Source organism: Micropterus salmoides, unplaced genomic scaffold, assembly GCF_014851395.1.
Source record: "Micropterus salmoides isolate LMB-PRFRI ecotype aquatic unplaced genomic scaffold, ASM1485139v1 Ms_hic_scaffold_23, whole genome shotgun sequence".
In the NCBI taxonomy this organism is placed as follows: Eukaryota; Metazoa; Chordata; class Actinopteri; order Centrarchiformes; family Centrarchidae; genus Micropterus; species Micropterus salmoides.
The window spans coordinates 20,421,720-20,445,439 of NW_024041484.1; the positions used below are offsets into that span (position 1 = coordinate 20,421,720).

The following is a 23,720-nucleotide window of genomic DNA, read 5'->3' on the forward strand; positions in this document are numbered from 1 at the left end:
GGGGCCCATCTTGTTCATTCAAGTACTAATGAACGGATGGAGAAATGTTCTGGTCAGTGAGCAGCAACTGAAGATTAAACAGGACTACAATTATAAAGCCACGCTGGTGGCCCCATGAGGCTGAAATGTTTAATGCACAAAACAAAACAAAAAAACAAAACTGGTGAAAAATTTTAGAATGTATTTTCTTGTGTTCATGTCATATTGTACAAACTGTACAAGCGGCCAAGTTTAGAAAACCATTTACGCCAACGTCATAGTTGTATCTCTGATTCAGAGCAGGTGCGACACATCCCACTTGGCAAAAAGGAAAGTTCAGTCAGCCAAATCACATGGAATGGATTATTATGTGAATTATGTGTAAAATACGCAGAGCTTGCTGGTTGTCTAGATTCTGACCTCCCCTCAACACCAAGTTGAGCACAGCAGGGAATGGGGATTGACGGTAAAATGTCCGCCCAAGGTGAACATAGACTAAGAGTCAGCAGGTGGATGCTGGGGTGGAGGTGGGATGTTTGAAAGCAGTGTGTGTCAGCATAGCTTTCAGGTGAGCAGTGTGGCAGAAGGCATGACAGCAAAAGAGTGATCAGAGAACTGAATGTCCTGAGGTGGACACAGACTGCAAGAGGTGGAGCCATGGAGCCAGAGTGGGTTCCTGTTTTCTGGCAAAGGTTTCACTCTATTCTGCTTATCGACAGTTGGTGTCGCATGGTGGTAATGTGCAAAGGATCTCAGCTAATGGGCTAGCAAACATGGATGCAAAATTCTGAAGACTCAACGTCATCTTTGCACATCCATTCATTCCACAGGATACGCACAATGTATTTGATTTAAAAAAAACATTATGCCATGTGCGTGCAGTGATAAACTCAGATGGCTGCCTCCACTAGCTCACAGGTTTTACTTTTAAAGTCTCAACAAACGGCTGCAACGGCAGCATCGGGGTAATTACATCTGAATAAAATTCCCAAGTAACAAGTGATAGTTACATATAAAAATTGTTGGTTTTGCTTTTCTACAACTAGTTAATTTAAGCTTAATTTCTATTTATCTAGTGTGACGATAAAAGCAGTTGGGCTGAGCATTTGGAATAATATGTGAACAGGTTGAGAGTTAATGTTATCATGTCATAAACTGAGGTATTTGACCAGTGGAAGTTTTGATGTGTTAATGAAGTGTTTTAAGAATTCCAGTCTGTATGTAGTTATGTTTTGGGCGATCGGGGTAGTCTTTGTTGCATCCCTCCTCTGATGTACAGTAGACTTAAGTCAAATATCATGCTGCTTAAACGTTTTGAATGTGAGGCAGCAGATTTATGTATAGCTTTGATCTTCAATGAGCTCTGTTTTACCCTTTTAGGTGCAAGAATGCAGGGACTTCCATTAAGAGCTGCTCTCACACTGAGTGAGACAGATAATAGTATTACTCTCTCAGACCCTTTGTGTGTTGCCTGTCTGCAGAGCTAACAGGCAGACACCAAGCGCTGAAAGCCAGTGATAGAAACATTTATAAGGGCAATGTTAGAATATGGCAACCCACCAAACTTCATGCTATTATCATCATGTGTAGACTGGAGTTTTACATATGCACACATAACTTGGATACAGAGCTGGTGAAGACTGAAATAAGTAACCGTTGGTTAGAATAATTTGCTTAAATGTCCTTTATCTTGTATGTGTAATTTGTGACCAGGACATTCTCGATCATGGAAGGCTAACTATACTTTTATCTAGATAGCTACAGTATGTGCGAGTATTGGAGTATTTGAGTATTTTTGTGTTTTTTGTGGTTTATGGATTAGATTGTTTGGCCTTAATAGCTTCCTCTTTCACTTATCTTACACCCTATCATACTCTAATGCAAGACAAACAAAATATATTATTCACTTATTATTTATTTATCAAAACTAATGAAATTATTTATGGCTCCAGTTTTGTTCTGTTATAAAGCCCCTGAAGTCTTAAAACATTGTTTTTTATCTTGCGGCAATAAGATATTATCTTGTGGGTGCAAATAATGACCTTGTCCACACAAGAAAAGGCAGTTATTTTCAAGTGTGCACAAGTTTAATGTTTCTATAAAATAACCCATTAACTTTCAGGTAACCACACATCCACCCAAGTGATTTTCCATGAACTGTCTGTACAGACAAAACACACCAAAAGGTTTTTAAAGGGAGGCTATGTAAGTTCTGCTGAACTGCAATCTTTGGGGGCCACAAGTGGCAGTTAAAGGATAATGACACATTGAATTTGCCTTCATTTACCAAGATTTTTATTAGTCAGTTGCTTTGAAAACATCTTAATCAACATCATCAGGAGCACAAGCAGAGAAGAGCAAGAGTCAGCAAATTTACACATTAACTTAAATAGCATCTACCTAAGGTTTGCTGACATTAACTGCCCAGTGATGTGTCAGTTGCGACAAGTTGGCTCCTTTAAGTGAACGATGGGAGCCTGGCTGAGAGCCGAAGTCTGTGTCCTGATTTAGCTCAGCTAATTTTTCACTTTTATGTTAATTTTCTTGTTGCATTTTATTCATCTGCATTAAAACTGTATTTTGTAAACCTATGCATCTTCCATGACTATAGAGTTTAAATCTGCTAAGCTTATGTTATGTTAAAATATACAAAGCAGATGATTCCTGCTCAGTCCAATGCTGTAGCGGTTGAGAGGCATGAACTGCATTGTATGACATTGAAAATAAAACTTTATATGAATTCCCTCCATTTTGAGGTGGCTCTTGTTTGCACGAAATAAGTAACTTCTGTGTACAACAGAATATTTCCTTCACACAAGTTGAAAAAACATCACCTTTTGGGATGGATTATTCAGTGAGTGTAAAATATGTACAGCTTGTTGGGCGTCTAGACTCTGCCCTTGTCACCCCACCAGGTTCACCAACATCAAGTTCAGCACAGCAAGGAGTGGGGAGGGACGATAATAACTCCCTTGCAAAGAGAACGTAAGAGATTGCATGCAGCCACCAAATATTATTTGTTCTGTCACAGGTGAAACATTTCATTGTTCTTTATCTTCATGCTTTGAAACTTCACCAAACCTGTTTTCCTATTTTTGCTTTCTTGACAATTTCGTTAACAAATCATGCAAAACACATTTGCACTCAACTGTTTTAATCCTCCTTTAACATGTAAATAGGTTTTCACGTTAGTTTTACCATATGGCAAAGCCTGATAAAGTGTATATATGATTGTGAGCTGGTTCAGTTGCTGACGTCAATGAGCCACGTGGTTCATTATTCTTTATCAGAGAGTTTAAAGCTGCTGATCAACTTGGGAGCCACAAAGCTTAGACTATATTTAAAACATTAGTCAACTAATTAGACATTCATACCTTTGGCATAAATGCACAATATGACAAAAATGCCTCAAAGCAGTATCCCTGCTCTTTCTTTTACTGCTGTGGGCTTCTACCAACAGCTGGGTCATGGATCTACAGCTGACATTCGCAGTTAGCCAGTTGGGTCGGCCGTTTAATCATTTTGGCCATTTCACTGCTAATGTGGTCTGAGTCCCAAGTACATTCATTCATTATTGATGAGAGAATAAATGTCTCTCTGGTATACTAAATGCAGCAATTACCCAACTGAATCATTCCCCAGTGATGAGATGCTTTTTGTTATATTGCTGGTCAGCCATGTGGATGGGGCTCTAAGGCTCAAAACTCTCAGAGGCGCTGAGTTTTCTTATGTATGTGCTTTCCTTACAGTAAAAAGAAAAGCTGCTTTTTCTAGCTCAGGCAATCACTACGCTGTTAGGCAGAAGTCTCCTGTTGCCATGGCAACTACATGTTAATATTCCACCAGAGTTTTCTCACTGACAAGGGGAGAGCGCCACTTTATCGCTACAGAAAATCGATTGGACATTCCTGCAGAAAATAAGAGACCTGAGCCATGTGGTAAGGGCGAGAACGGTGCTGCAATACCGGCACATGTTGGAGCTGATGGTTCGTAGCTTTCAAAGTGACCTAATTGACCTTGACTTGTCATTTAGAGTAGCAGAGGCCTCGTACACGTGGCTTCAATTCAACAAGTCATGCCGTCATCATCGTGATACTTTAGTTCGTATTGGGCAGTCATTTTCTTAAAAGTGTTTTTTTTTTTCTTTTGTGGCGATTCCCCTCAAAGGTTGGGCATTAGGGAATTGAGCTTTCTTTGCTCTTGAGTGGTAAAGCCATTCAGAAGGGATTGGCTGTCTGTCATATAAAAGGATGGCATTGATCAGGAATACCATTATGCCCTGGGGCTTGATTTTAGACAGTCCACATAATCCGGTCTCCCATTTCTCTTCTGAAAAGACCTTTTTTAAATGGTGCTTTTCTCATGCAAGAGACAGGAAAGTCTTTATAATGGGCTGTTAATTACACACACACACAGACATGCATATACTGTCATAATTAATACCCAAGAGACATCTGTAGAGCTGAAACAATTAGTTGATTAATCGATCAATAGAAAATTCATGATGAATTAAAATTAATTGGTAACCATTTTTGCCTAAGGCTGGTTCCAGCTTCTAAATTATGAGGATTTCCTTCTTTTCTTTGTCTCACATGACAGTAAAATGGAATATCTTTGGATTGTGGATTGTTGGTTAGACAATTAAGTCATTTTAAAGACTTTGTAACTATTTTCTGACATTTTGAAAACTGGAGAAAATAATCTGCATATAAATTGATGATAAAAATTAGCAGATGAGTTGCAGCCCTACACATATGCACAAGTAATATCAGTGACCTTGATCTTTTACAAAACAAGAGAAAATGTAAAAAGATTACATAATATAAGCTAAGTGTGAGCATTTTGGCTTCAAACTTCAGTAAAGTCAGCAGCACAGGTGCAGGGAGGCATGATGCATGTCTCTGGCTCAGTGAGAAAACCTAACAAGGATAACAAGACAGTGAATTTAAGTAATGCACAAGTATAGAAATCTTTTTCACCTCATGTTTCTGGTGTAGAAATAGATCAAATTCAAAATGTCAAGGTATGCCATTAAACCGGCAGTGTTTTCCTCAAAGCGCTGTCCAAAACACATTGTGCTGTCACCCATCTGCAACACTTCTGAAGTCTCTTTGGTGCCTCTTGCACTTCAGATTAATCTCTCTCTGTGGTATGGTGAATCTGGAAAAGACTTTAGATTAAGTGCTGTCAGACTATTAGCTGATTGTCTTGTTTTCATTTCAGCTGAGGGATCACATGCTTCTCTGTCATGCTTCTTCTCTGAAGTCTTTTCAAAAACCCCTGGATAGTGTTAAAGCTTTCCCGTCTCTAAAGCTTTGAGTCTGAAAACATGCTAACTGTTTTCTTGAGTTCCTGGAAAATTGATTCTCAGAAGATACTAGGCTATCAGCTTATGTATTGATAGAAAGGACAAATCAGGCAGGTCATGCTTACATTCACCTCCATCAAGGTTCAGTAAACACTGTGTAATGATTTGTTTGAAGGTTTGCAGCCTTCAGTCCTCTGAACTCATCTGACAGACCTTCTCACAGCGGGACTGCTGGATTTGTTCTGAAATTGTAGAGCAGATTGTTTTGAGATTTCAGCTTGCCTTGTGCCTTGTGGAAAGGGCAACAATGTGTGTGTGTATGTATGTACAGGATTGGCTCCAGCCCCCCGCGACCCTGTATGCAGGATAAGCGGTTGACGATGGCTGGATGGCTGGATGGATGCTATAATTTTTATTAGCTTTTAAAAGAAGCTGCCTCGATTGTGGACTCTCCAGTTGTCTGTTCCCTCAAACTTCATACTGGTCAGTGGTGCAAACTTGTGGGTCAGAATTTACTTCCCCCTTACAAAAACCACTAATCGCCGCAATTCCATTGAAATGGATTGATTTAGCTACTGAATCTTGCCTTTTTAGACATGTTGTAAAACACTTCTTACACAAAGACTCCAACCCACTGTGAGATGCGTTAGATGCCACATAAAAGTGAATTTTTGACAAGTTTTGGGTCATTTTGATCAATCAAATTGGCTACTATTGATTGATTGGATTGGCTACTATATAGATATACATACACATATACTGTACATTTCTGGACATTTGCCATTTGCAACAAGCAACCAACTCTGACTAATTTCAAAACTTACCAGGATCTCGCATTGCTTTATTTCCCTGTGAACTGAACCCTACACTGTCTTTGTCGTTACAATTTACCCTTAATAGCTTTAGAAATAGTAAGACTTAAAAGTAAACTTAAAAGCCATATTTCTGTTGTATCTTCTCGGACCAATTTCAGCTCATCACAATCATGTAAACGTCAAAAACCTGGTTGAGAAGTTGCTTAACATTGCAGCTTTAAAGCTGGTTAATATCAAAGAGTAGCATCTTTGTACCACAGTTTCCAGCTGTGACAATTATGTTCATTTTCAGGTTCAAAATCCTATTTAGATGTTGTACCAGAACAGGTTTACATGGTTTAATTTTCAAAAAACACATATTTTTTGTCATACTGCACATTGCTGCAGCTCCTCTTTTCACCCTGTGTTGAAAGCTTTGTTTTAGCTATGGAGTGATACATCTAGTCTCTAAATGATCTTTTTTGGGAGTTGCACATGCGCAGTTCCTAGTTAAGGACTACTAAGGGTGGGTCAGCGAAAGCCGGTAATAGCCAATCAGGAGAAGGGCGGGTCAGTGAGGAGCCGGTTAACGGCTTCGGTTCAGCTGTGCATGTTGCCGACCAGCTTGGCAACATAGACTGGAGCAAGAGTTTCTGAGTGGTGAGTTATTAATCTGTAACAAAAGTTTCTTTCATCCTTAAAGTTTTAACTGAGCTCTACATCACAGTAACAACTGTATGTCCATTGACTGCCTGGAGGGTAGCTAGTGTTTGGAAGGGAGAGGAGCTGTGTGCTGCAGCTCAGTGCTTTTCCGCCGGTATTTTTGAGGGCGTGTCAGACTAGCCTTGGAGAGCGTTATATGAGGTGCGTTTAGCTTTCATCAGTGTGCCGTCACAGGGATGAAAAGGAAGCGGCTGGACTACAAACGAGCTGTTTTCATGCAGTTCAGAGCAATGCTTTCTGTGGGAGATGGGAACTCTCTTTGGGCTGGACTTTGGGCTTTTTCACTTTGTAAACCTATTACATGCACAAAAAAGGTATATAACTCAATAAAGGAGGCCAAAATTATTTTCCAAATCTTTTTCTCAAATGATATATTAGCAAACTGCACATTATTCGCAGCAGCCGTTGTGGGTATATGCCTGTACAGCTCAATATTCTCTACATTATTTATGGCAACTTTCATGATGAGTATTCCTGCAGAGATGACTCAGGGGGAGTTTGTACAGCACTTGGAGCTTTAAAGTAGTCTTGTCCCTGTGACCCAGTCTCCATCTTCATCTGCCCGACAACAATAGAGATGAAGGGAGCCCCTGAATAGAAAATACAGGTCATATCTGTTTATCTGGCATTAGACTGTTTCTCAAGTATTTCTCAAGTATACATATATATACCGCTGAGCTCATCCAATTGCCTCGGAGGTCAGACAGATGTGGTTGAAGTGACACAGAAATAGGAGGTTATAAAACACGCCCGTAACGAGTCTCATGTTGCTTGTCATTTTATAATCAGAGGTTTGTGTCAGCATCCCCTCCTCTCTCCATCCCCGACTCTTCTTTTTTCATAGTCTCCGGCTCCGCAGGGCCAGACTGAATTCTTACTCACCTCTGATGTTTATTACACAAACAGCACCTTGGATCAAATATTTTTTTTCTTTCCAGAGAAGCCAAGTGTTAGTGAGAGATAACATGTAGAGGAAGTGGGAGGTTGGGAAAGAGAGCTGCAGACTTGTTTATTTGTCTTGATCTGACGGGATGAATAATTCAGCAAAGGTCTTGCTGGCACACCAGGATTATATTAAAAGAATAGTTAGGGAAGTGGGAAAAAACGTGGAAAAATTTTGGGGATATGAATTTGGGCCAACGGTGAAGATAGGAGGTCTTGATTATGGAGAGCACTGTGAATCATTCAACCCTCCCCTAAAAGATACGAAAAATAAAAACTTTAAAAACACACGTGCTTAATCTCCAACAGGAAGCCTTAAATGCCAATGTGGTTTTGGTGATTAGAGGAGATTTCTCTGCTTCACTCTGGGACAGGAGGTGGAGAAGGACTGACAACTTCCTTTTTAAGGAATTCACGCTTTTCTATTTGCCACCAGGCATTCTGAAGTCTTCTTTCACAATTTTTACTTTACTAACTTTTCTGGGCTTTGCTTTTCCCTCGACATTTGCAGCACTGAGCAAGCATATTGCACTAGGGCAACATGGATATGTTGTTTGCTTTGCAGTTTCACAGTTTTCTTCCATCATGATCCCTGACCTTTTGTTTAGAAAAACATACATTAGACCCAATAATGTGGTTTGCTAACACTTTTTACCATCAGTATTACCTTTACACAGTAGCAATAAAATATTTCTTGTAAATCTCAACTTAAACATTAATGTAATCAAATCAAATATTAAACAAAAGCTTTTTGCCACTGCCAGGGCATTACCTTTTATCTAGCTTGTTAAAACAAGTTACCACCAGAGTCCAGAGCCACAATCATAACATCATAACAGGCACCCTCTGAGCAACAGGTTATCATATATAAATCTGTTTACTTGTTTTTTTTCTGAACAGGTATTAGCAGAAACATTTTTCTTTTGTCAGGGAGCAACTTAAACAATCTATGTTCAGAAGCAAGTGTCCCTGTTAGAGTGAGGTGAAGTGGTCGCCTCATACACATGCTGCCATAGTTAAATTGTCTGGAACTTCTTGTACGCGACACGCAGCACAAATCATTGGAAGAGAGACTGATCCTCACTGTTTGTGAGTTTCCAGAATCTATTACTGTTTACTAAATAGGACATCAACAGGAGGGAATTCACATGGCAGAGCAACTAGATGAAGGCCTATCAGGTAAAGTTATATATAATTTTAACTTAAGTTAATAGGCTACAGCTGTGTAACGCACAGCCGTTGCCATGGTTACTCTCCATAGAGCGCCTGCCATTTACTCGCGGAGCACTGTCTCCTGTCTGATCAACGGAGCGGCAGAGCAACCACGTTGTGATTTTAAGAACGTTCCTAAGACCGCCATCTTACCCAATACTAATCAGCATGCAGTGTGTAGCTATGCCACTTGATCACTCGTCTTACTTTTGTTTATCTACTTCTCCCACACGCTTGCAGGCTGATCAACATCACCACCCTGTCACCTGTGGTTTGACTGTATGTGTATTCAGAGCCAGTGAGCAACAAACTATCTAAATAATAATAATAAAAACTGCATTAACGTGCGATAAAATAATTGTTGGCATTAATTAATTAACGCGTTAAGGCCCCCCTCCCTGAAAGCCTACTTGCTTCTGATTGGCCAACTTCCCCAAGCACATAAGAGGGGTGGGGCTTAGCTGGACCACGCTAAATCAAGGCCTGTTATGCAAGACTAGCCCTCACTGATTACTGTACAGGAACGCAACTTTATTCTCAGGTTTTACTGAAACTGGATCAGATTTGGAAAATATTGAGTAGTTCTACCTTCGATGTTCTCCGGCTGCTCTGCTTCCACTTAACACATACTTAAGATCCAGTATACTTGAAACAAACTAGTTTGCACCTGTCATCCACTACCTTTAAAGCCTTCCTGTTCTCTCTCCAAATAACTCTGTCTTTTGTCTCGGTCTCTCCTGGCAGGCCTTCCTTGTGTTGCACTTGGTTATACATACAAAAAGTGATTAAAATAATGGGTAAAAAAAGAACAAAGGAGAGCTTGAGAGCCTTCTTTCTCACCTCAGTTCACCTATAGCAAATCACTGCATGAAGTGGGCGCCATTGTCTGTTCTGGAAAGTTACAAAAAAATTTTGATGGTCATCAATGTTTCCCCAAGGAAATAGATTGGTGGAAGTTAGCCAACACAGACATGCACACACACATACACAAGAGGCACAGGAGTGCAGACATTGAGAGTTATTTGGAAAGATGCGCTTAGTGCCCATATTGGTTTTTTTATTCCCATATTTCATACAGAATTTGACATGGATCTGTGTTTCTGTATCAATGTCACTGAATCTCTTAATCTTTGCACCCCCACTTTCTTTTCTCTGATTAATAATTACTGTTAAATGAATGGACGATGTTGTCAGTCAATCAATCAATCAATCAATTACATGCTGAGCTGAATCAGACAGATCCTGTAGTTATTCAATGATGATTTATACTATCCCCTCAATCATTAAATAAATGTCTCTTGCTGTGTGATGTAGCACCACAGCTCATTTTTCCTGACTCTTATTAAGCCTAATATTATGTTTCAGGCGAGGCAGAGCGCCTTTTCTATAAAACGCTGCAACTCCTGTCAACAACTTTGTTTGAAGCATACCCTTAAAGAGGTGGTATTATGGTTTCTGGCTTTTTCCCTCTCCTTTATTGAGTTATATATCTTTTTTGTGCATGTACTAGGTTTGCAAAGTGAAAAAGCCCAAGGTCCACCCCAAAGGGAGTTCCCATCTCCCACAGAAAACTCTGCTCTGAATGCCTGAAAACAGCTCGTTTGTAGTCCAGCATTTACTTCCCTTTTTTTGTGACGTCACAATGAAAATACGTGTCATTTTTTACCGGCCTTTCGCTGACCTGCCCTTCTCTGCTTCTGATTGGCTAGTAGTACTTAACTAGGAACTGCGCATGTGCAACTCCCAACAAAGATCCTTTAGAGACTAGATGTATCACTCCGTAGCTAAAACGAAGCCTTCGATACAGGGTGAAAAGAGGAGCTGCAGCAATGTGCAGTATGACAAAATATGGTGTTTTTTGAAAATTAAACCATGTAAACCTGTTCTGGTACAACATCTAAATAGGATTTTGAACCTGAAAATTAGCATAATACCACCTCTTTAACTCCACTTGACCTTTGACAACTTAACCTTAAAAATAAAGTTAAACCAAATCCTAATTTAAAACCTAATCCAAAACCTGCGTAAAACGACTAACCTAACTGCTTAAAGAGGTGACCTGCTGGCAAAAAAGCCTCAATTTAGAAAATCACAATCAAATTTGGTGATTTGCAGGTCAAAATATGTGTGGATGTCAAGGAACTGTTAACTGAGCTAAATGTGGGTGAATGTTCTTTGTTTTCTTTGTTTTCTTTTTTTAGTTTTTTTTTTTTTAGATCTCTTCGTTACGTATAACCATTTCAAGAGCATTTAATTCATATATTTCAGTGTGAAGTAGCTCCAAACTACACCTTAAACTATAGTAATTTAAAGGCTTTGAAAGGGTTTGATGTCTGTCTATAAAACTGTTGGTTTTCACCTTCCTGCAAACAATCAAATCATTGCTTAAAGGAGAATATTTCATCTCTCTGTAATATAGACATGCTACCAATAACCTACATTTTTGTTTCAATATCTCTGGAGGAATTCCCTTTTGAGACACACCCTCATACCAGCTGTTCCATCAGCAGTCAACAGTAATAGAAAAGGCTGTTCTAATCATTATTTAGAGGCTCCAAATAAAGCTAACCTCCCCAGAAAGGCTGTGGGAAGAAGAGGGAGTGGGTCTCTGACTGGGGAATACTGGAATTCTTGGGCAGGACACTGTGGGAAGAGGACATGGTGGGAGGGATCTGGAGCTGGAGAAATCACTGCCTTCCTTTCCATGGAGGGAAAACTCCTACAGAATGAGACTCCTGCGCCTTCTGCACTGAGTCCACTGCTTGGGTCTTTTGTCTTATGTGCTGGCATCACACACAGACAAATTGACTGAGTTCCTCCATGTTTGTAATTACTGTTTGCTGAGAAACGACATATTCCCCTGCGCAGTGTCATTAGGATTAGCACTCTGCAGGGTGTTGCTTTCCATTTTCCTGTAGCAAAAAACTCAGTATCCCATCTGTCACAAACCATTCTGTGCAGCTAAACAAAGCCTGGCTGCAGTAACAGCACCTAAATGGATTAATCCCCTCGAGCCAGCATTATCTGCTGCACCTATTTGCAGGGGGAACACACGTGTGTTCACAACAAGATGCAAAAGAAAAATACACATCCCAACACTGCTGAAAGTCATGCTTTGAATTTACAGCTTTGAAGTAACAAATGTGGCTCACAGCCTAATTGGCTCAATTAGAGTTCCAGCTATGAACTACAAGTCGGGTGTAAAGTCAAAAGGAGAGTAAAATCAAACAAAAGGGCTCAGAATTCACTATGGAGAATCCTGAGTCATGTATTTCAGTCATGTAACTTTAATGTTAAAAGAAACCTTTGTGTGAAAGAACTGCTACAGAAATAAATCAGCATCCCATTCATTAAAATGTTCAGTCTAGAGTGCAAGGAGGTTCGAAAGCGTGGGCAACTGGCCTTGGTTAAAGATTCTTCAACTCATCCAAGAGGCTTCTTCAGTTCTGACTAACTGGCAGGGAGTCCCAGGTATTTTACCTTTTTGGGGTTATCAAGGTGATGGATACCCCTTGGTGCGTTGTACTCCTGGCTGTTGTAATGACAGTTGTTATGGTTGTTAGGGTCACCTTGAGGTCAAGACTGAAGGACCGTCGTTGGCATTGTCACAAGAGGCCAAATGTGAACGTTCAATCTTCAGGGAAGGGATAAAAGGGCAGAATTGTAAGTGGTTTTGAAGACCTCTTCCCCAGTTGAGAGATGGTTTCTCCCTATGTCCCTATAGGACAGATAGTTGAAAGAGGATGAGATTTAAAACGTCTTCAAGAATCTTCAAGTTGTTAGAGTCCACTTGTCCTTGATTTTAACTTTCCTTGCAAATCTATGCCCGGAATGGCTGAGCATCTTGTAAGACATAGTTCAGTCTATAATATTACTATAATAATACCAGCTGTGATGCTTTCACCAAAAAAATCTGATGTGCAGTACAGTAGGCTATGCTGTTAACCTGCAACTTTGTCTCCACGTTTAATCATCTAAACAAATGTTTGCTCTCTTGCCACTGTGTGTGAAATGAATGTGGTTTTTTCTCATCCAGCGTAGCAACTCTGTTTTGAATATTTAACTGAAAGCGCTGATTTGTGTGTATGTGTTCCCCTCTTGTAGATGTTTTTTTTTTTATTGCAGTTTGCATTCCCCTGTTATTTCACATAGTTGGTGATTCATATGACATCAGCAAAAAGCGAGAAGCTTAAATGTGCTGCGGATGAAAACTTTTGGTAATTTTCACCCAAAGAAGATACATAAATCTTTCCAGGTTTTGATCTTTTGCCCCTGCTCTCTGTGCTGCCTGCAGGTGTGCTGAGCCTGCCAGAGAGTTTGAACCTGCACCGGGACCAGCAACGCTCGGGGAGAGGCAGTGAGTGTCAGGGATACACCCAGGCCGAGCTCCGCACGCTGGAACAGTCACTGCTTGCAACCCGGGTGGGCAGCATCGCAGAACTGAGTGAGTTTTACAACAGTTTACAAAACACAATATGAGTTTTAGAGAATTTTACCGAAGTTGGAAAGAAACCAAACTAACACAAAAGGTATAATTTATCACTCCTTAGGCAAACATTGAGGGGAAAAAAGGGATGTTTGCAGGTGTCCTCATTTTAGCATTTTTATTTTAGTGAATAAAGCGTGGTGTACTGGAAAGTGGAGTGTTTGCTGGCCACAAGCATCATCATACAAAACAACTATTAGATAAGATTTGTGGAGTAGAAAAACATTTAGGAATGCTAATGCTAATAATTGCTCCCTCTGACATTTAATGTATGCAAACAAAGCATATTACCATTTGGGAGTCACAAATGATGAGATTTACTTAATAGTGAGGCATATTTTTTAGCTCCACATTGAATATTAAAACTTTTTTGTATTGTAGTTTATAGTAACTGTAGTTACACTCATACTTTGCATATAAGGAGATGTGCATTTTATTTTAATTTAAACTATTCAATATCTAGCGGCACAGTAAATTGTTCCCTGGAAACAGGTTTTGACTGACATGCTTTTTTAGTAATGATCAAATATCAACCACTATCATTTAATGTAGCCTAAAACCTGAGATAAAACCTTCCTCCATCCATACAAGGAGCTGCCAACATAACAACTAGCATAGCAGAACTCTATTAAAAATTTTGTCTGTCTTCCCTGCTGAAGAATCTATAAGTGATTGTGAGTCCTATTAAACTTTCAACACCATTAAAAGTAGTAAGATTTAAAGGTATGAAATACTGACCTAAAATATTAGCAACTTCAGGCTATAGTTATTAGCTCTGAGACACTAATGTGTGATGAACACCAGTAAGTATAAAACCTCTTGGTTTAGCGTAAAGTATATTATAAATGTAGTAGTAATTGTTATGCACATTAAAACTGAGCTGCTGGAGGACTTATTTCCATAACTATTTGCCAAAAAGCCCCATTAATGTGAAGGAAATGCACACTCCCTATCCCTGTAGGCTGTCATGGTGGTCTTAGTTCAACCCACTGCTTTTCTACTGTCCCCTCACCCCTCTTCTCATCCATCTCACCTCCTCCCTCACCAATATGACACACTGCAGCCAGGAACTGTTCTATTACAGCTGTTCTAACACCTGTTTATGAGTCCCACCCGGGGACCTTTAAATCCAAGGTCACCGCCACATGGGCTTTTAACCTCAGCTTGAAAGGAAGGGCCTAACTCCACCCTCGTCCTCTCCACAGTCACATGTTAGATCATTCTGTTCCCCACAAATATCTGCTTTATCTGTGGCTGCATGTTTGTGTCTGTGCACATTTTTATGTGGATGAATGTTTGTAGCTCTTTACAAACCAGCCATTCACTATGGATGATTGATTAAAGTAAGAATTTGTAGTCTTTTCATGTAAAAATCTTTCTTTGTCACAGTAGTGATTCAGCATCCTGTCTTTACCATCTCACAGTTTCAAGGTATAAACCAGAAAAACCTTGTCTGTCTGTTCGTTGGGTTTATATCAAAGTTTGGCTGTACAGCGTGAGTCTGCAATGACTGAACTAAACAAGGCTAGGTTTTGTTTAAGTATTATTTTAATGACTTTCAGCTTTATGAGATTTAGATTGTGAAAGCATCTTGTCACATTAGCTCTACAGACTTCTGTTGTCCAAACTAATGATTCTGAGATAGCTGTAATTGACAGGTTTCTGTTTTTTTTACATATGAATTGAAAAGCGCCAGCTCAGTCATGCATCATCCACATCCACAATCAATATCTGTTTTTGTCTCACCAAACAGTACATTGTGTGGTTTTCAGTAAAAAGGCAGATAGAAAACAAAATGGAACTCATTTTCTAAATTAGTGAAACAGCAAATCCACTTTTCTTCTTCCAGAGTGACAAACCCTCCAGTTTCAGCAGTAATTTGTAAGATATGTGATTTCTGCTGGGTACATAAGAATCTTTGCTTTCCAGTCCATATATCACCAGCCAATGCTCTTAGTAACTTACTTATCCTGAACAAACAAATGTTGAGCTTTTAGCTCTACCTGCTAATTTACCAAGAACCTCAAAAGTTTTTATGAAATTCCTTCATTCGTCATTATTGATATTTATACTAATCTACATAGTTCAGCTTACTTGATTAAATTTTAAACCGGTAAACACAAGGAGTAGAATAGGAATTTCTAAAATGAATTATTTTAGTTTTTAAGTTGACAGTCATTACACATCTCCATTTTTACAGCAGATTCAGAAAGCATTTGTTTTTCTTCAGATGGTGATAGTAAAACAATGTCATCTGCAAACAAAAGAATACGTATAATTTCCCTTCCACACATTATCCCACAATTTGAAGCTTTAATTTCTTTGGTCAAATCAGTTAGAGAAATTGCAAACAATGTGAGGGACAAAGCATGACCTTGTTTAGGTTGAGAACCAGTTTGTGTAATACTCATTTAATCTTAAACACACTATGGGATCACTGCACAGGTTGACAAATAACTGTTAAAGTTAAAATAAAAAACTGATATTGTGAAACTGATTTCAACCATATTGCTCAGGCTTATTTTATTATTTATTTATTATTTATTATATGTATATGATATTTTTAATGGTGACGAAAGGTAGCATCAGCCTCTTTATATGGTAAAGGATACATATTTGGATGTGGCTGGTACTATGCGGCAAAAATAAGTAAGCATCTCTGTTTGGCAGATGCAGTGGTAACCACAGTTTATAAGCGTCATTAGCATCCAAAGCCTGACATTCTGTTCACGTACTTGGATCAGGCAGCAGAAAAACCAGCACTGGCTGTTTGATTCCTGTTCAATGTGCCGTGTGTTTGATTCCCTCAGCCGTGGTCCCTCAGCTGGGCTTCCTGCTGCCAGATGTTGACATGTGGCTTGTAATACAGTTGATGCCAACTGCTTGCAGTCATTTAGAGGATTTCAGTGGATTCTGTGGCATGATTTCCTCCTCATGTTGTGTTATGTGAACAGATTGATCTAGTGTACGAATCACTGAATAACACTAGTGTGAATCTACTTATCAAATGTATGATGATGGTATTGATGGTGCTACTTTTAGCATGTTCTGCCATCTGGTTTTGCTAGCAACTTAAAGAAACAGATTTGCTGGAACTTTTGCATTTCATTTCATACCCTTTTTTTCCCTCCTACAACTTAGTTTGTTTTATCAAAAGCAGGTGCAAAACACTGAAAGAGCAGTTTGCCTGTCATCAAAAGTCCATCTTGTGTGTAATCAGCCTCTCCAATTTATGCATGGATTTAAAGGATTAAGTCTGGTGAAAGTCTATATTTTCAAAAGACCAAAACTAACTAACTGTTCTTGACATTAAGAAAAATATTGAGTAACCCCAGCCACGTACTTTAAGAGAAGGGTCCTCAAAAACGGGAGCAGATATGTGTTATTGTGTGCATTTTCCTGGATTTGGAATAGTGTATTTTTGTAAGGTACGTTGGCTGAGCATACATGCTCTTTCACAGCAACACCCGGTTAACAGTTACAGTGAAATATTAGAAATAAAACAACAAGATCAAGTCATTTATAGAACAGAACAACAGATTTAAGTTTTGCTTCATTTTTAGGTGATTTTGTGATTATTTTTACTGCTGCTGTAACAGTAGTCTTTTTCTGAAACATCTGAAACTAGCCACTGGAGAGGGTGATGCATTCTGTTTTATGTAGAAATGTGTCCTCCCCTTAGTACAAATAGTGGAAAAACACCATGGGGGTCTGAAAAAAAATATAATGAACATGTGTTTTCAAAATAAATTTCAATGGCTCCCAACAAAGTCTGAGTATGCCACAAAAAGCACCACAGGAGAGCCATGCTGAATTATTTTAACACATTGTCCTGACCATTTTCTGGCACCAAAGTGATCTGCTAATGCACTGTGGTGATTTCACTCTTAAAAAGACATGTGCGCATTAGGCTGTAACTACCTTAGGGTTTTATGGGGACAGGTACATTCTCCACCAGTTTTCCTTGTCTGTGCAAATAATTTCTTTTCAACTTCATCACATGCTCAATTTGCACCTCTAAAAACATTTTTCCACCAAAAAGTTGCCAAAATTTGTTGCTTCATCTGTCACAAAATTTTGAAGAAGACTTGAAACTAGCAAGTGAAACCATAAAGTCAGGAAAGTGTTTACTGAGGGAATAAATCAAGTGAGACCTCAGTCATTTTGGCATGGACTCCAATGCAATCGGACTTCTTTTTGCAACCAGTGGAGTTGCCCCGGTGGTGCAGTGGTTAGCACTATTGCCTCACAGCAAGAAGGTTGTGTGTTCAATCCTCGGTTGCCCTGGCCTTTCTGTGTGGAGTTCCGTGTTCGCGTGGGTTCTCTCCGGGTGCTCTGGCTTCCTCCCACCATCCAAATGCTAGGTTAATTGGTGTCTCCAAAATTGTCCTTAGGCGTGAGTGTGAGCGGTTGTCTGTCTATGTGTGGCCCTGCGATAGACTGGTGACCTGTCCAGGGTGTACCCTGCCTTTTGCCCAATGTAAGCTGGGATTTGCTCCAGCCCTACGCGACCCTGTACACAGGATAAGTGGTTGACAGTGGATGGATGGAGTTGCCCCCTGCTGGCTAAAGAATGCATGTTTAAGGTACTTCCTCATTGAATGCCACAGGCGCTAAATGCACATACACTGATCACGTCACGGTGGCTACGTCCACTTCTTTTAGACAGTCTATGTATATAATGCAGAGAAGAGGCTGATAGTGTCATCTCAGCGGTAGCCTGGTTGATTTATGGTAATTACACTAATGTTCATAACAAGAAATAACATGATAATGATAGGTTAATATATAAATGCCACACACAACCTCTAATATCACAGCAGAGACCTGGAACTAATCGGTGACAGGAAGCAGGTGTTTCATGGTCAAACGCTGTGTCCCCACATCAAGCATTTCAAATCTGCTTGGTATCAACACATTTTAATTGTTTAAATTGAAATCAGTTTTAAGCTGTTCTCAACTCAATTTCTGAACAATAAAACAAGATCACTTGAAAGTAAAGCGGCCATACAGGCTGAGGGCAATTTCACACCCAGCTTGTTTGGTAATTAAATGATAATAGAATAGGCTGTTAAAGAGCAACATTCATCATTACATCTATAATTTCATTCCGTTGAGGTGGAAAAATAAGCCTTATTTCTGAGGTTACCATTATCTCGCGGCTCATCTAATTTGCTCATATTTCATGTCTTTGTCCGAGTGAGGAGAGCAGATCGCCAATGACAGATTTGGGCAGTTGATATTCTGGGTGTTTGCACTTTTCCTCATTTCTCATGGCAGTCTGCCATGAAGCATAACTTTCTTTCTCAGTTTTCCGTCACGTGCCACATTGTGTGTGCTGTGTAGGATCTATAGGCGCTGAACTGACATATTGTGACCAGGTGTGACAGAGAAAAGCCGTTCATCTGTCGGCACAGCGGCCGCCCCAAGGGTCAGAGAGCAGCCACTAGGCAAATAAACGGTGTAATGTAATACAGTGCAGGCCTCTAACAATGGGGCCCTCCATTCCTAAAGCTGGGTGTGCCTCTACCACAGAGGATGGCAAATATTTCAAGAATGAGCTTTGTTAATGTTATAATCCCCCAAAATCGTTTTAATTTATGTTTTTTTTACTGTTCAAAGTAGATTTCATTGTTGGATTCGGATTACCTTTACCCGCACGAGGGATTCACAGGAAATGATGCCGCATGTATCCAGTGCTGCTGTTTTCAATTTTATCTCATCAATATACGCTTCTCTATATCCCTGTATAGATCCAACATTTCCTACTGCTGCTGCTTCATATTTAACTGGCAAAAAACAGGGTGGCTTTTATTATGAAGCCGTCGCTGGAAACACAATGTATTTGTCACTGCAGTTAGTGTCAAGTAGGTTTTCATAACACATAACATAACCTAGTAAGTGAAAATAAAAAATTAAAGGTAAATGTAAATAGATGCAGGAAAATGTACAATACAAATCTGACAAAATATTAAAAAGAACAAGTACACAGTGAAAAACAATTGTCAGCGCAGTAAACAATTGGGAGCAAGCCCTATTAAATTTGTTTTTTAGTTTTTGCCACTGTCTACTTTGCTTTTGTACCTATAAACAAGACGAGGAGAATTTGACTTTTATTTTCCTGCTTCTGCTTCTCATTTACAAAACAAGAATGATCTTTCTGACAATGTAGCTGCTCAAGGAGTGTTTGCTGTTGTATTACACTGCACTTGTTGTTATCATGGTAACTACAGTTATATCACCATATCAACCAGGACCAGGAAAATCTATAGGTTTGCAACTTTAAGCTACAATCAGTTAATTTGTCTAATTTTCATTTGACACCTAAATACATAATTGTCACTTTTTAGGATAATATTTTGATGTTTATTACAGACTGTGTGCTTTAAACATTCGGGCATCACTCGCTCTGTATTTTCCTGTGTTGACAATAGCCAGCTTGAAAAATGAGTCACTGTGTATTCTACTGTGCATAGGCAGAGAAGGAAAGTGCTTATTCTTCAGGGCTGAGTGGGTTTTGCCAATTGAGGAATCCCTCTCCCCCCTGCAAAGCTGCAGGAGCTGTGCGCTGGTTTGAAAGGGTACAGAAAATTGCGCAGCGATGGGATGTTTTTTCTCTTTTTCCAGGAAATGATTGCTTATTGAATACCATTCTAACTATGATTTTGCCTGAGTGCACGTGAGTGTGCTCTTTTTTTTTTGTGGCCACATGCTTCATATTTCTAGCAGTAAAAAAGCATTATTTTACCATTCCTATTCTTTTTTTAAAAACCTACATTTCAACAAGATTTCATTAATGTCACCCATTCTTAAAGCTGTGACTCATACCACATCATCTCTGCTCCATTATCCCACACACTTTGTGTATATGGGATAATGGGATAGCATCACACACACACACACACACACACATGGACCGAGGAGATTCACAGGGAGGTGTTACATTTCATCTCAAGACCATCCGTGCTATTCTCATTTTTCATTATATTAGAGTTTAAATACTTCTCCTACTTCGCCATGCATCATCTTTCCTAATCTCATACAGTCTGACCCACTTCTCAGCACAGGTGAGGGAAAGAAAAAGGGAGAAAAATGAGTCAGTCAGACTTATTTACTCTAAGCTGATAAAATCTCATAATAAACTTCATCAAGTCAGTAAACAGGGTGATGCAATTTGAGCTATAATGTTGAATTTCTTTTCGTTTTTTTTCTCATTTGACTACTTCAGCTCCTGATGAAAATGACCCCCTCATGTCTTTTTCAGTGTCTCTCTAATGAACATGTCAAAGAAGAACAGTATCTGGATGTGCCGGGAAAGGTTCTTGCTGTCATTTTGTCCTCTTCACTTGACTTCTCTGTCCTCTCAGATGTCTGCAGTGCCATTCACTTCTTCATGTCTGTCCATCTTAGAGACACTGTAGTTTAAAAATAAATACATAAATTGATGCCTTGGCTTTGAAGATGAGGCCGGCACATTCAGTCTCTGGAACAGGGTGCGGCCATTTTCCTTATCTGTCTCCCAGCACCTTTAGGAGGACAGTGAAGGCATGCTGACACAAACAACCCTCTTCACAATCATCCACACACACACACACACCTCTTCATCTCTCACAAAACACACATGCTAGAAAATCTTGTAGGTTGTTGCTGCATGCTGCAGTATAATTACGTGAGGCTGGCTTCATTATTGTATAATGGTTTAATGTCCCTCGATACCTGCCACAGGATCCCACTCGCTCAGAGCAGCTCGGTGCTGCAAAGATTACAATATTGATTAAAGTGCTGATTGAGGAATAACTCCAGTATTTTTCAAAAGGAAGATGTAAGACCACATTTTCTAGGCTTAATCCCTCAGACACTGGAGACTTTCTCAGTTTGCGTTCTTCTGTGAGTGACATTTAAGAGCTGAAGCTTCATAATCACAGTTTTGTTTTTTTCAAGGTCAAAAGACATCTAGGTAAAGCAGGCTAAAAAAACAGCTTTAGGCTTATATGATACAAATAACAGTTTCAACTATGACTATATTTCAACTACTTACAACAAGGTGCTTCCAACTACTTTCAGTGCCATTAAAACAACACTTACATGTAGCATTACTTGAGAGTAAAATAATTGAAAGACAGAAGGCAGATTAACATTTGAAATTAAGTGTTAATAGAGAATGCTAACTTCATATGCATATAAATGCGTATGCATTGCTTTGGTCATTTGCTAGGTTAACCTATTCAGCACTAGCTATTACAAACTCATGCTGTGCAGCCAAGCTTTGTTCAAACCCTCAAAACGTTTTTTTTTATATTATAGATGAGATTCTGAAATTTCCAAGACACCCAAACGTGTACGAGTATATAGGTTTTAGAGAAATATGTAAATTATGCACATTTATTAATAGTTCATTAATGTATAAACATGTAGCTAAAGAGCTGGAACAAGCCAATACAGAATTAAATGTATATGATAATGTTGGACAGTGTACAATAAGATGATTTTACAAACCTATAGGGTAAATGGAACAGAAGTTAGTTTTTATAGATGTCATTCTGTATAACCATACAGCATTTGAATGTGTAGTTATGCCTCACACTGAAAAATAGTACAAATAAATACAGCTATGTCCACAGAAAATCTGACTTTCCAACCTAATTCAGCACATTTGTAGCTATGCTAGCTGTATGGCTGTAGGGACTGCAGTGTTGGTCTGATCTGTTGGTCAGTCCACTACATTTTGACATGAAGCTTACTATAAGAGCTAAATGGGGAAGGTGTAAAGGTGTGATCAGCAAAGCACATTTTCACCTTGCTTTACTTATGCTTTTTTTAACGAAGGAGAGACAAACCTTCGCTTAAAGAAGGATCCATCACGACCAAACAACTGACCAATTTGAAACCGTATGATGCTTTTTCTTGTCATGTTCTTGAGAGGTTTGTTCCATAAGGACACAAACATTAACTGAGGACTCTTGAGTTTAATAACCGCCAACTTGCTGTTATTAAGTAGGGATTACTTTGAGTCATTTGATCATGCCATTGCTATGTTGTCATACAGCAAGTGTTGGATTCTAATTAGAGTCTGTTGAATGTATTACATTTCCAATAAGGCGGATGCACCGGCACGCGTAAGAGTTCAAGTGTGCAGCACCTCTTCGGAGAGGTACAATACCCACAGGCAGAAGGTCTTCATTAATAATTATTACCCAGCAGCCTTGACTACTTGTGGCTTTAGTGGCTGAGGGACAGGCCAAAGTTATCCGTGTTTAACATCCACTTTACACTGAATTCCTTCTGCAGCAGGACATTACACCGTGCCTTTAAAGCAGTGCTGTAGATTCACTAATTGACTGTTTTGGATGGAGCCCATGAGGCTAATGGAAGTTTTGAGGTAATAAGGCGGTGAATTGAACAGGCTGCTCTTAGTTCCCACCTAACTGTTTCCAGAAAAAAAAAGACAGGACAGCTGTTTGGAGACAAATACAGGCAACTGTTTGCATCAGTGCTTTGATGAAAGGGGACTTCACAAAAGGGAGTAATGCTGTTGGTATTTTGACTGAACTGCCATCAAGACTATATTATTCTCTGGCTTCATACACAGCCAGTTTATCATTGACTCATCATTCATTTAGTGTGAGAAGACACCTCTGAAGACACCTCATCTTCTGTGATTATGGCTTTTTATTAAGTCCTTACAAACTGGTGCATTATTACAAGGTTACTGTAAGACTTAAATGAGATATTTTAAAGATTGATGGAGGCAGTTTGAATGAGTACGTAAACAGTATATACAGAACGAGAAAGTTCGGGTACGATTTTATTTTAGAGACAGTAATTCCTAGCATGTATAGGCTATAAAAGATGTTTTGTTCCTGAAATTTCTCCAGGATATCATTTTGATCGTGTTTTGACCGGCCATGATAATGGTGCCAATTATTTTTCAATTTAGAAAAGGATACACAATGACCAAGGACAAGAGTGGGTGAAGGAAGTGACTTCAGTTTGGTTTTTAAAAGGTCAGAATAATAAATATCGCTGGAAAATAATGTATTTAAGACGTAAATTTAGAATACTTTTCTTCCCCTGCCAGAAAACAACTTTCCCTTATCTCTCACCTGTCTTTATGCTCGATGCTGCAAATACTTTACCTTCACTATTAACTTTGTAACACATGTATGCAAAAGAATGTACAAGGGATTCTTAAAAGTGGTAAACTTGTTTTTTACCAAGCGAACAAGATGGCTCGAGGGAGGGTAATGTCTGTCTTCCTGTTGGCTGGCCACCACTT

At 39.3% G+C, this 23,720-nt stretch overlaps 1 protein-coding gene across 2 annotated transcripts in view; it reads left to right on the forward strand.

Annotated features, from left to right (window-relative positions):
* btbd11a (BTB (POZ) domain containing 11a) overlaps positions 1-23,720 on the forward strand; it is a 180,806-nt gene that overhangs the window by 114,215 nt on the left and 42,871 nt on the right. For both annotated transcript variants that reach the window (XM_038738711.1, XM_038738710.1), the window contains exon 2: positions 13,253-13,402. In XM_038738711.1, coding sequence (XP_038594639.1) covers positions 13,253-13,402 — 150 coding nt within the window. The remainder of the gene's footprint in view (positions 1-13,252; positions 13,403-23,720) is intronic.